The sequence below is a fragment of the Osmerus mordax genome, chromosome 5, assembly GCF_038355195.1.
Source record: "Osmerus mordax isolate fOsmMor3 chromosome 5, fOsmMor3.pri, whole genome shotgun sequence".
NCBI lineage: Eukaryota > Metazoa > Chordata > Actinopteri > Osmeriformes > Osmeridae > Osmerus > Osmerus mordax.
The window spans coordinates 14,198,150-14,209,630 of NC_090054.1; the positions used below are offsets into that span (position 1 = coordinate 14,198,150).

Sequence of the window (11,481 nt, forward strand, 5' to 3'; positions counted from 1 at the left end):
AGATGTAACCTTTACATCCTGTTTTGGAACCTTGGAGGATGCCATCTCAAAACTAGCCTACCTAAAAGTTGCCAGTACAACACAACCTTAGGAAGTGTGTGTGTGTGTGTGTGTGCGTGTGTCTGCACGCCTGTGTGTGTGTGTTATGTAGGGCAGGAGTTGATGAACATACAGAGGAAGTCGGTTGTTCCAGCAGTCAGACTGCTTCCTCCACGGAAAACAGTTTGTTTCTGAGGATGTGACTGTGGCAGAGCACATCCTTGTGGAAGAAATACTGAGGAATGAGAATGAATGAGGAAGCAGACTGGAAATATTGAGATTGTTCTCCTCTTTCTCAAGCTACTGTCATCCTCTCGTCTCCTGTCCTCTCTGGTTAATTATAGGTCATTCAGTCAGTCATTCACAAGCCTATTCAGAGAGAACAATGTAGCCTAGGGTTGTGGGCCAACCTCATAGCCGCTCAGTAGAGCCAGGACAAAGAGACTTTGTTCAGGACCCAGAACATCATATTTTGTGATAGTGGTTTTAGGAACACTCTGGACAACCGATATAATGTTATAATCAGGTAGGTTAACGGTTTGCTGGATGGTAATTATAATGTGTTTTTGTCAATTGCTCAGAAGTTAGAAGTAGAGAGCCTGATTGCACGCACGCACACACAAGCTTCCAGTACTAGTGTGTGTGTGCGGGTGCAGTGTGTATGTGTGTGTTAAACAAAGGCTTTTCTATGCCTGGCACCAGCTCAGCTAGGTGCTGTTTGATCTATGTGTTTTTTTCCTCCAGCTATCGATTCTTTGTTTAGCTTTGATGTGGAAGAAAGATAGTCTGTTAAAGCTAGACAGTGCAGCAGAGTACTGCGCACACACTAGCCCTACAGTCTTTGTCCCAGGGGACTGGAATATTGTGTGTATGATTTGACGTGTTTGTTCAGTATTGATCCATACGTCTTAAGAAAGAGATCACCTCACTCTCTCCTCCCGTTTCTGCTGTTGCTCTCTCTCGTCTTCTCTCTGGAGATCGACTGAGGAGGGAGGTGTTTTTTCTCATCACCACGGCGACCAAGGAGAGCTATCTCCAAGCTCCGTCTCCATGGTCACCACTCATAGGTGTTTTATTACACGAGACACGACAGACCAATACACACACATGATCTCACTAATATAGATAGGGATGTACTGTAGGGTGGAGATAAATCTGTGTTTTGCCAAACAAAGAATTCAATACTGATTCAGATGAATAATGTATGAATCCTTAAGTGGATTGGTTTGCCACATGTTCCAATTAGTGTGTCTGCTCTGCTTTGTCTAACCTGTCACACATTATGCAAATACAGACAAATAATTTGGCAAAATCATTTTATTTAATGTAAGTGCAAAAACTATATATAGGGTACACTATGTGCAGTTACAAGATTTTATATATATACATGTATATATAAACCTTAATCTTCCAATTGATCATTAAATAGAAAAAATTCAAACCTACATTATATTTTTTATTGTGGATTAAAAATCTATAGTGGTGTTGAATAGCAAGAAAAGGGCTTGAGCTGGCGTTCTTGGCCAGTGAAAAGCTTTCCCTCTATACATGAGTTGGCAAAATAAGTGCATTGCAATACTTCCTTAAAGTTCCAGAGCTCTTGGGATAACTATTCAGTCATCCAGAGATCATAGGAGCTGTGTCTGAGGTTGTCTCTGGCTCTGACTCGCAGAATCCTTCCATTTCCTGCATCTCCCTCTCCCCCGAGACCTCTCGTTCTCTGAATAAGACGTGTCTTTTTTCCTTCCCTCTCTTATCCTCCCTGACTCTCTCTGTTGATCCTCCTCTATGCTCTAGCTCTACCTCCAGCATAGCCTGGGTACTCTCTCCTCTCTCCCCCACTCCAAGTCTCCTGCCCCTGGGTACAGAGGCCAGGCTTGTCCCCTTCCTTCCCGTCACCATGTAAAGTAAGGAGAAGGTGGGCTCCGAGCTTGGCCCTCTCTCTGCCACACACACACTGGACAGCCCCGACTCACTGTAGCTGTCCTCGGGACCTTTGGGAGGTGCTGTCTTGGCTTTCTTGCTCAGAATAAAATTGAAGAAAGCTGTCACCAGAAGCATTGTCCCTTAAATCAAAGTGGACAGAAGACAGGAAGAAGTAAACTAGTAACTTAAATGCTCTGGAATGAAAAGCCTCATTAGAGGACAACACATCTCACAAATGACAGAATTATTAAAGCATGATGAAATGCTAGTTTATTGTGAGATAACGTTGATAATAATATCACATACTAATACTAAGTTGGAACAACTGGGTTAAAGCTGGAGGTACCTGGTTTGTAAAGGTAATGGAAGAAAACAAATGATGGCTTCCTGCTAGTACCTGTCAGAGTCATAGTACCTGGTATAACAGCGTGCCACACCAGAACTGGGTGCAGGAAGCAGACCACAGACATGATGGAGTAGTAAAGAAACTTCTGGAAGCCTCCGAGATGAGCCATCTTCTCCCACAACACAAACAGACACCAGTCTGGGGGACATCTGCAGAAAAGGGGGAGGGTGAAGGGGGGGGGGGGGAGGAGATTTAAAAAAAGAAGAGGAATAGAGGATCAACCCAACCTGAAATATGGAGATTAGAGATCACATTGTGAGACATTCTCTGTACATCTAAAGATGAAGTGTAGCCGTGTACTTACGGCAGACACATGATGAGGAGGGCATCCAGGAAGTAGGCCATTTCAAAAAGCATCATACCAGCAGCTGACACCCTGCAGGAGACAGAGAGGAGGCCATTTTCTGTTTACCACAAGACTCAGCAGGGCTGGAATAAAAGTGATTTCCAAATACTGTCAAATACATGGAATGGGTTGGATTTGTAGGCTGGAAGACACCCCTGCCCCCACCTGCTAAAGATTCGAGTTGCTGGATGGAGTATTTGCTTGATGGGTCTCACACATCTACACACATTGTGTAACTTTCTGTTGCATTTGGGAGTCATGTTGATAAGCAAGGGTCAAGATGTGGTCTGATTGGTTGTTCTACACATAATAATAACGGTTAAAAGCATTCTTCAGGTCTGCTTCTCCTTGCTCTCCTCTTTCTCTTTCTGATTTACAATCCTCATGGTAGAGTAGGTCAGACTTAAAACCTAATTTTGTAACATGTTTGCCTTGTAATTGATTTGCAATGTAAATAAATATCAATTTAATTTTGCTTACTTCGACCATTCTTGCTCTGATTTAACCCATAGAGTCAAATAACTGCAATTCCAGCATATTTGGTAAATATTAATACACTCTCCAGTTTACCTCTCTTCCATTGGATCTAGGGACATAGTTTTGTTGGTTTGGTGAACATAGAAACCCCTACAGACTAAATCGAGAACAAAACGGTAAACACAGTAAACACAGCCAATGTGCAATTTCAATTATAATGTGTTTCGGATGCAGGTCTGCATATCTCACTACACTGTTGCTTCCTTGGCAGTGATATCATCTAAGTGGGTCGGCCATACACACATTTGAACCTCCCTCTAGATTTTTTATCATAGTTAATCATCTGACCTGACTCTAAGACTGACCCCCAAAGGACATAATATCCCCAAGTGCAACTGGTACTGTGTATGTGTGAACATCTGTATGTGAATGTACTTTGTATGGATGTTTGGATTGAAGTGGTAAACAGACTTGAATTTTTTCCCCCCCCTGGGAAGTGTCTTCCTGTGGCACTGTGGGAGTTTCTTCCTGGTGTGTGAGAGCCCCTCAGTGTGTGTTGATGTGTTTGGGGTATGTAGAAACAGTCTCTATTCTGCTAACCTACAGGATAAACATTCTTTCTTTATTAAAACTTCCAGGGGGTCTAGAGGTAAGCTACACGTGGAAAGCTACCAATCCCAGGTAGGGTCATATACCGAGGGGTCTAACTCCATTTAGAGCAACTCACACTGCCTAAAATATCCACACAAAAGGATTGCATCCCTATAAACACATCAGAACTGTTAGTGTTAGTTCTAGTTCTAGTAAGTGAAAGTGTGTGACAGTTTGTGAAGGTCAGTGAGAATCAGTGAAGCTCAATGTGAATGAGTGAAAGTTAGTGTGAGTTAGAATAAGTTAGAGAACGTCAGTGCAAAGTTGTAAGTAAAAGTTAGTGTCAGGGTGGGAGGCTACAGTACCTGGTTACCCAGGATGTGTGGGTTGTCGTGCTTGGTAATGAGAATACTTACAGTAGATAGACAGCCAGACTGTGGAACTTCCCCTGTCCCAAGGTTTCTACTCCCACAGCACACAGCACTGGAGGAGAGAACCAGGTTATACATTTAAGAAACGAAATCCTCCTGCATGCTCACAAATATGTACAGTGATTGCCACATAGTATTTGCAACTGGTGTCATTTACATGCACGATATATTAGTTTCCACAGTTTGCAACACATTGCCACTAGGTGTCAGGGTCAGCTCATAGTTTTCTGTGCAGAGTTCTCTTGTATACTGTGGCATTGGGAACCAGGGAGCCAAGAAACAGCAGAGAGCCAAGAACGCTGCAGGCAGTGCTACGGGCCAGCTCTGGGATAAGGGATCCAGGCCAGGTTTTGCCATAAGTGCTCCCCAGTCAACAAGAAGCTCAGTTGCGGGGGCAGCACAGTATAAAGGTTGTCTAGCACAAGACTTGGGAATCGAGTTTGAAGAAGCCACATGGGTGAGAGCTGAAAAACCCTGTCCCATGCTAACCCCCCTGGCACTGTTCTCTGTTGCCAGGCCTAGAGCTATCCTGGACCTTGGTGAGCAGAATAATTCCCTCCTTTGAGGAAGAACTTTAGTTTACCCATTTTTTAAGCCTTTTTGCGTTATTTTTTTAATAAATGCCCTTTGGTGGGCTTACCCTGTGCCTAGCTGTGAGTCTCTTTTAAGTTGCGTGAGATTGAACCCCACGTGAAACTCCTTGATTGCCACAATACCCACACAGAATTACTAGCCTATGATTGCAGTTTCTTTGACTTGAAATGTTTCACAACTAGAGTACACATAAAAACCCTTTGTTACTGTACAAACCGTTTCTTATGAACGAGAGAAGTGAATTGTTGCTGAGCAAGGATGCCTTTCATCAATGTGATGAGGTCATAACCTCAGAAACATTATTTTATTCCGGAAAGGTGCATCCATGAACTTACCTACAGCTGTAGAGATACCCAGTATCCTGCAGGCACATTCCACCACAACCCACCACACTCTCTCCAGGCTCCCCATAGCAATACTCTGTCCTCCTTCAACGGAATCTTTCCTCCTCTGCTGTGTTCTCCAAACCTTCGCCTGCGGGTTCCCCCGGGAACCAGCTGGTTACTATAGCAGCATGGTGGTGCGGAATCACTGAGCTGGTACCTAGCAGCTGGCAGCTCCTAGCAGGGCAGGGAAGGCACTAATGGCAGATTGGAGGGAACTCTGTACTCCATAGTGTCAGGCTCTCTGAGGCTGAGGGAGTTAGTCTACAAACTAGGAAACTATGTGCCCTGTGGCTCACAGCACTGCTAATCAGCCTAATGTTAGACTGAAACACACACACACACACACTAACTCTACCTCTCTCAGCTGGTTTATACAACATTCCACATACTTTATCCCAAGGTGAGCTTGGGCAGCTCAGGGTCAAACCAGGCATCTGCTTCCATACTGGTTAAACATTGCCTGCTTACAAACACGAAAACAAGAGAGTAGTAACCCTGGAGAACAGAACATAGGTGGTATCTTAGGCTTCTTTCTCCTTAAAACCCTTGTTTTCTTCTGTGTCCCAATCATTAAGTCTGCTTAATTATAAATAAATAAGGGCTGGAGGAAGTAGGTCAGGTGCTGGGGGTGTCCAGTATATTGTATATGATTCTACTTCAGTGGAATACAATAGAATCAGAGCAAGCTCACATCCACATCTTGACTCCTGCTGGGGATGGAGGCATGTAAATCTGATTACACTCTTACAAAGACTCCTTTGTTAACTTCCTCCAAGTTCACTTTTCTGAGTTTCCATCTTAGTCTAGTTTTTTTGTGTATCAATGTGTGTGTATCAATCAAACTGTGTACAACAATTAGTAGTCTTCATATTCCAAATGATAGTTTACGTGTATTACGTGTATCATGGTGTCCTTTGTAACAGGCTGTTGGAGAGGCCGACTTACTCAGGGACCCATGAAAGCTTATAGCTGGCTGTGCTCCCATGTAAAGAAGAGTGTAAGTAATCGGATGGAAGTGAATTAGGCTAAATAGCTCAACTTTGAAAGTTCTCTCTGAAGATTTTGACCTTTTTTCATTACAAAATCATACTTGTCTGCAGATAGAGGGAAATAACTCAACTCTAAACTGTTACTTGAGGTCCAACAACACAACCTAAATCTTGCTGTTAGTATCCACAGTTAACTAAGTGAAATAACATAAGGGTGAAAAAGGAAGGGTGTTAAGCAGCCAACTCGTGCTAGCTCAAGGCTTGCGACATTGCACCTCACACAAGTATGCTTGTTGCACTTCATACTGATTTTAGAACCTTTTACTTAACCCTTGTGTCACTTCAGGTAATTCTGACCCATCAGTCATTGTGACCCACTGTTGTATTGCGACAACTTCACCGCATACAAAAACAAAGTGAAGCATTTTCTTTTAACCGTTGGGCTGTCTCAGACCCCCCACATAGCGAAGGTTAAAAGAAAATTATTTTTATTTGTGTTTGTATTGGGTAAAATTGGGTAAACACAACGATGGTTCGTTATGAACCTTTGGGTCATGTGACCCGAAGGCAGCACAAGGGTTAAAAAGTGTAAGCAACTCCATGCCACCACCAGTGACACCTGGTGGACAAGTGACTGCACTTACAAACCACACAACGTAAAAAAACACAAAAACAAGACTGAATCATACTGTGGAATGTAATAACTATATTTACAGTTGTTAGACAATTTTACCTAGATTAAACACATATATACATTTATTAAATTCAATCTCTGTATCACAAAATTGACACAACTAGGCTATTACATAAAACTTGCATCATTACACAAACTACATTAGTTTACCAGGAGCAACAGAGTAGCTATAGGACCATCAGACCTTTGCAAGCTTATCAAAGTAGTGTTCCAGGATGCCTTCCACTTCCTCCTCCGAGTAGTCAAGCACTTGAAAGAGAGAGCCATCGTCAGCCCCTCTGACCATGGCAGACAGCACTGGAGGTAAGAAACATCACAAGAGGATGGTCAGGGGCCGGTGATATAGGGTGGGAAAGAAGCATGGTGCCTTTCATCAACACAGAGTGAGGAGTACCTCTGCCAGACTCGGGGCGGAACAGACAGAGGATCCTCTTGTGCATGGCCACAGCCCTGCCCAGCTCATAGCCCACTCCCAGAGACGGCTGGGTCACCTCAGCTATGATTACTGACAACACAGAAAGAATAAGTTGAAAAGGTCAAGGTCCACCATATTTCAAGTACAACAGCACTTTATAAACACATGGCACAGTCTTTTGAATTGTACAATCGAACAGACTTTTGAATCGTCAGCCTGCTCCAGGGATGGAATAAAGTCTGCAAATTCTGTACATTTCATGGAATGCAGGCTGACAACTAGCCTAAGCTTTACTTTCAAAATGTAAAAGGTCTCAGACTCTTTCTGAAGGGCTTTCTCACCATCAGACTGCACAAGCCATTCCAGGTCTCTGTGGTGAATAGCCTTTTCTCCACCCCCTACAGAGTCCTCACCTAAAATAAATCAAGTAATTATCATATTTGGATGACATGCAGAGGCTGCTTATCATCATCAAGTACTCGATCATACCAAACATCACTACCATTGCAATATTATCAGGTGCATGGGTGAACTTCCCACACAAGTGCAGCAAATGACAGTTGTAAATAATAAGGGCGGCACGGTAACAGGGCTCCAACCTTTTTCTGAAAGATCACCATAACCCACGTGTTCTGTCAGAACTTGCCCATATTTCTCCAACTTCTTTAGAATTCTCTGATAAACAACAATATCTTGTCTACCTCCACGAATGCTCCCACAGAAGTAAATGCGCATTGTTAGTAATGTATTTATAACCGGAATGGTTATCTAAATATGAGTGAAATCAAGAGTGCGGAAAACAAGTTCCAAACTCTTCATATACAGCCTGTGGTTCCAATGTTACTTCTTGAGCTGCTGATGTTGGCGCTTAACCTGTAGACATGCGTAGTTGCGTACGTGTAAGCTCTACATCCAATATACTGACAGTACGGCTGTTGTGCCTATGTTCTTCAACGCTTCACTACCAGGTTTACCATATAAGTATAACACTGTATTAGTTAAAACAGCACAAAAGTACATTTGGCGTTATCACAAGCGCAATCCAATTAAAACATACAAACCATGTTTTCCGTTCTTTAGTTAGATAGGATTTTGACCTGACCAAAAAACGTATTCAATTAATTTTTGAAAAACGTTATTATTCACACAATTTATGAAAAAGGGACTATGTATAATAAACAATTGTAAAATTATACGTAAATTGCAATTGAAGGAGCATTTTTCCCGTTGATTTGGGAACATCTAAGGTCTTAATGACGTTTTTCCGTAGACTTCCGTTGCTTTTCCGTGACCGTGACGTGACGACCTAGGGGACCGACCATAACAGAAGCAAGTACTCTAACACATCTGAGAGAATCATTGCATTTTAAGGTAAATTGAATCTCGACTTTCTCGACAGCTTCTAATTTGAATCTATACACATTTATCAGGTTTTTATCAAATCAAGATTGTGATGTAGGTGGCAAATGTTTTCTCTCCTTGTAAACTTCCGCTACTAATGTACAGTATCTAGCTAGCCAATTAGCTTTGTGCTAAATCAGAAAGGTTAGCAAGCACCTACGATATTTAACCTAGGGTAGCACGTCATTATAAGAAAGGAATACATCAGACAGCTGGCTTGCTATGATATTTTATCAGGGTTAGGTGCAAATGACGCCCATTGTGGCAGCATACCTAGCAAATCTGTATGTGTTAAGGAACATAAGTGTCTCATCTAGTTAACGTTCACTCTCAGCCAGGGCCTCTACTTGAGTCTGGCGTTTGTGGATGGAAGTGGCGAGGGCAATTGAGATGGGTCCTGAGAGAATCTTACCGAATTCCGAGGATGAGCTGGGTCAGGAACGTCCGTCGGATGGCACAGTGCCCGACATCGGTGGAGAATGGAGCGGAGAGGACATGGAAGAAGACGAGAGTGGTGTTGGAGACGAGGAGGACGAAAATGGAGGCTACTATTACCAGCCTTTAAACCAAGATCCGGATGGTCTACATGCTGTGCCAGTGGACCAGCCCGAGGACATGGGCTCACATGCAGAACAGATGCAAGAGGTTCAGGAAAGGATTGAGGTACACAATTCCCACTGATCATAGCCAGCACGCTGCAGAACTCTTACTGTATTCCTCAGTGGTCATATCTTCGTTCATTTGTAACATATTTTCTTGCCATAGGCAATGGGTCTTCACCTTCCCCAGGCGCCTCCTGCAGACAGTGAGGATGAGGTGGATCCAGAGGTGGCTGCTGTCCAGGTCAGCAACGTGTCCATTCCCATGGATGCAGGTAAGAACCCTCCTTAATAAATGTACAACTATCCACATTATATAACTACATACCCTTGATGTAACATTTATCACTTACCACAGTCCTCCAAATAAATAAGAATGGAAATTCAATCATTTGTAAGGCAGACATTTGAATACTATTTTATACAGTAGTGTATTAATTTCCTCTGTTACTCTTTACTGTTTGTACCTCTCCAGACCACGTAGAGCTAGTGAAGAGAACCATGGCAGCAGTGGCCCTGCCCTCCCTGGGAGTCCCAGCCTGGGCCCAGGAGATCTCAGACGATCAGTGGAAAGACATGGTCCAACAGACCCTCCAGACCAGGCAGAGCTCTGCAGGCCTCAGGATACAGCGCAAAAAGGAATGACCAGAAGTGTCTCAAATCCCATGTCTAGGCCCAGCTCCATGTTCAACTATACACTGAATTTTACCATCACACCTGCAAACAAGTGACTGGAGCAATGTTTCACAGATTGTGACTTTGTTGGGAATGAACTGTCCATATTATTAGGAATTCGTACTGCGTCCGTTTCTTTTTCAATTGTGTTTATACAGTGTGATCCCCTTAATCCTGTGTTCATGTTTGTGGATTGCTATAGGTCAAATTAATTAAGTTGTATAGTGGAAGATTTTCCTTTCATTCACAATATTCGTTGTTGTTAAAAATGTCAGTTTATTGTAATGATTACAAGCTTAACGTGCTACGGGAGAAGGGAAGCCATCTGGACCTTAGTGGAGCTGAAAGAGGCACATGAACCAGGATCTCCCTTATCAGTAAAAACCTTCGATCTAAAATGTTCCATGCCACCTGTTCTAACACCAGATCGCCTTTCAGTCAAATCGTGTTATTTTCCTTCTACCAGGTGTTTATTACCTTTTGATCATTGTAATTGACTTTGTTTGCTGTCCTAATGTGTGTGTAAATATGTAAATGGGCAACTTTAATAAGTAAACATAGAACCCCCATCTATTAAAATGTGACCAATGGTGCAAATTCACATGTAGGAAATGTTAACTTCAATGGATGTCAAACATGTCTACTTTATTTTTTACTTCTTATTTTGTTCTGTACATACATGAACATCTGTACAAAATATGACTTTCATACTATGTAATGCTCTACCTAATTAAAGTACAACATATGTACATATGACCTGGAAAGCAGCTTGATTAGTGTCAGAACTGGACAGGGAGCAGGGAGACATATAGGGAGGATGGATTGGAGAGACCCTTGGTTTCAAAATGCTCTCTTGAATGAACTTTTTGCTGCAGGACAAAATGAACACTGACCTCAACCACAGTATGTCACCTCTCACTAACCAGTGACCTTAGGAGCTCTGTTCTCTTACTTGGCCTGGAATGTATTAACAGGGCATGGTCAATGGGAATGTAAATGAACCTGTTATGGTTCTTTAGGCAAAAAAATAATGTAATTGAACTGAAATAAGAATTAGGCTTATTCTTATTTCTTAGACTTATATATATACACCGTATATACATAATGTATTCATTTAGCATACGCTTTTAACCAAAGCGATGTACAGTACAGGGGGATTTGAAGCTGTAACCTCGATCTCCAGTCAAATGCTCTAACCACTGAGCTTCACCCTCCACACACACACATGCACACTGTCCAGGGAAATCCGAGGCAATAGGATTTTTGTTGTACTGTGATAAGAGTAGTCTTACAAACACTCTTCATGACATATGGGACAGACTTGTGCCGTTTCAGATAAGGGATCACTGTTTGGCGCATGGGAAACTAGGTGGGCCATCCTCCAACTATGACAGGGAGAAGAAGGCAGAGTCAGTGTGTCCTGCAGCCAGGAGGACCACATGTTGTTGCCCACCAATGGAATGGTCAGAGTGATTGACAGAAAGAAAGACCAATAGACACAACCGTACAAGA

General features: G+C 42.7%; 3 protein-coding genes across 3 annotated transcripts; 1 reads left to right on the forward strand and 2 right to left on the reverse strand.

Moving 5' to 3' along the window:
* Positions 1–314: 314 nt before the first annotated feature.
* Positions 315–5,221, reverse strand: tmem72 (transmembrane protein 72). The gene is made up of 5 exons (XM_067236628.1): positions 5,146–5,221; positions 4,202–4,268; positions 2,676–2,747; positions 2,381–2,520; positions 315–2,105 (listed from the first exon to the last, which is right to left on the reverse strand). The coding sequence occupies exons 1-5, from the start codon at positions 5,219–5,221 to the stop codon at positions 1,657–1,659; spliced, it is 804 nt and encodes a 267-aa protein (XP_067092729.1). The 3' UTR covers positions 315–1,656.
* A 1,691-nt stretch (positions 5,222–6,912) lies between these two features.
* Positions 6,913–8,103, reverse strand: dnph1 (2'-deoxynucleoside 5'-phosphate N-hydrolase 1). The gene is made up of 4 exons (XM_067236914.1): positions 7,894–8,103; positions 7,636–7,707; positions 7,274–7,384; positions 6,913–7,176 (listed from the first exon to the last, which is right to left on the reverse strand). The coding sequence occupies exons 1-4, from the start codon at positions 8,027–8,029 to the stop codon at positions 7,058–7,060; spliced, it is 438 nt and encodes a 145-aa protein (XP_067093015.1). The 5' UTR covers positions 8,030–8,103; the 3' UTR covers positions 6,913–7,057.
* A 464-nt stretch (positions 8,104–8,567) lies between these two features.
* Positions 8,568–10,718, forward strand: mea1 (male-enhanced antigen 1). The gene is made up of 4 exons (XM_067236744.1): positions 8,568–8,665; positions 9,030–9,358; positions 9,461–9,569; positions 9,770–10,718. The coding sequence occupies exons 2-4, from the start codon at positions 9,062–9,064 to the stop codon at positions 9,937–9,939; spliced, it is 576 nt and encodes a 191-aa protein (XP_067092845.1). The 5' UTR covers positions 8,568–8,665; positions 9,030–9,061; the 3' UTR covers positions 9,940–10,718.
* The last annotated feature ends 763 nt before the right edge of the window (positions 10,719–11,481 follow it).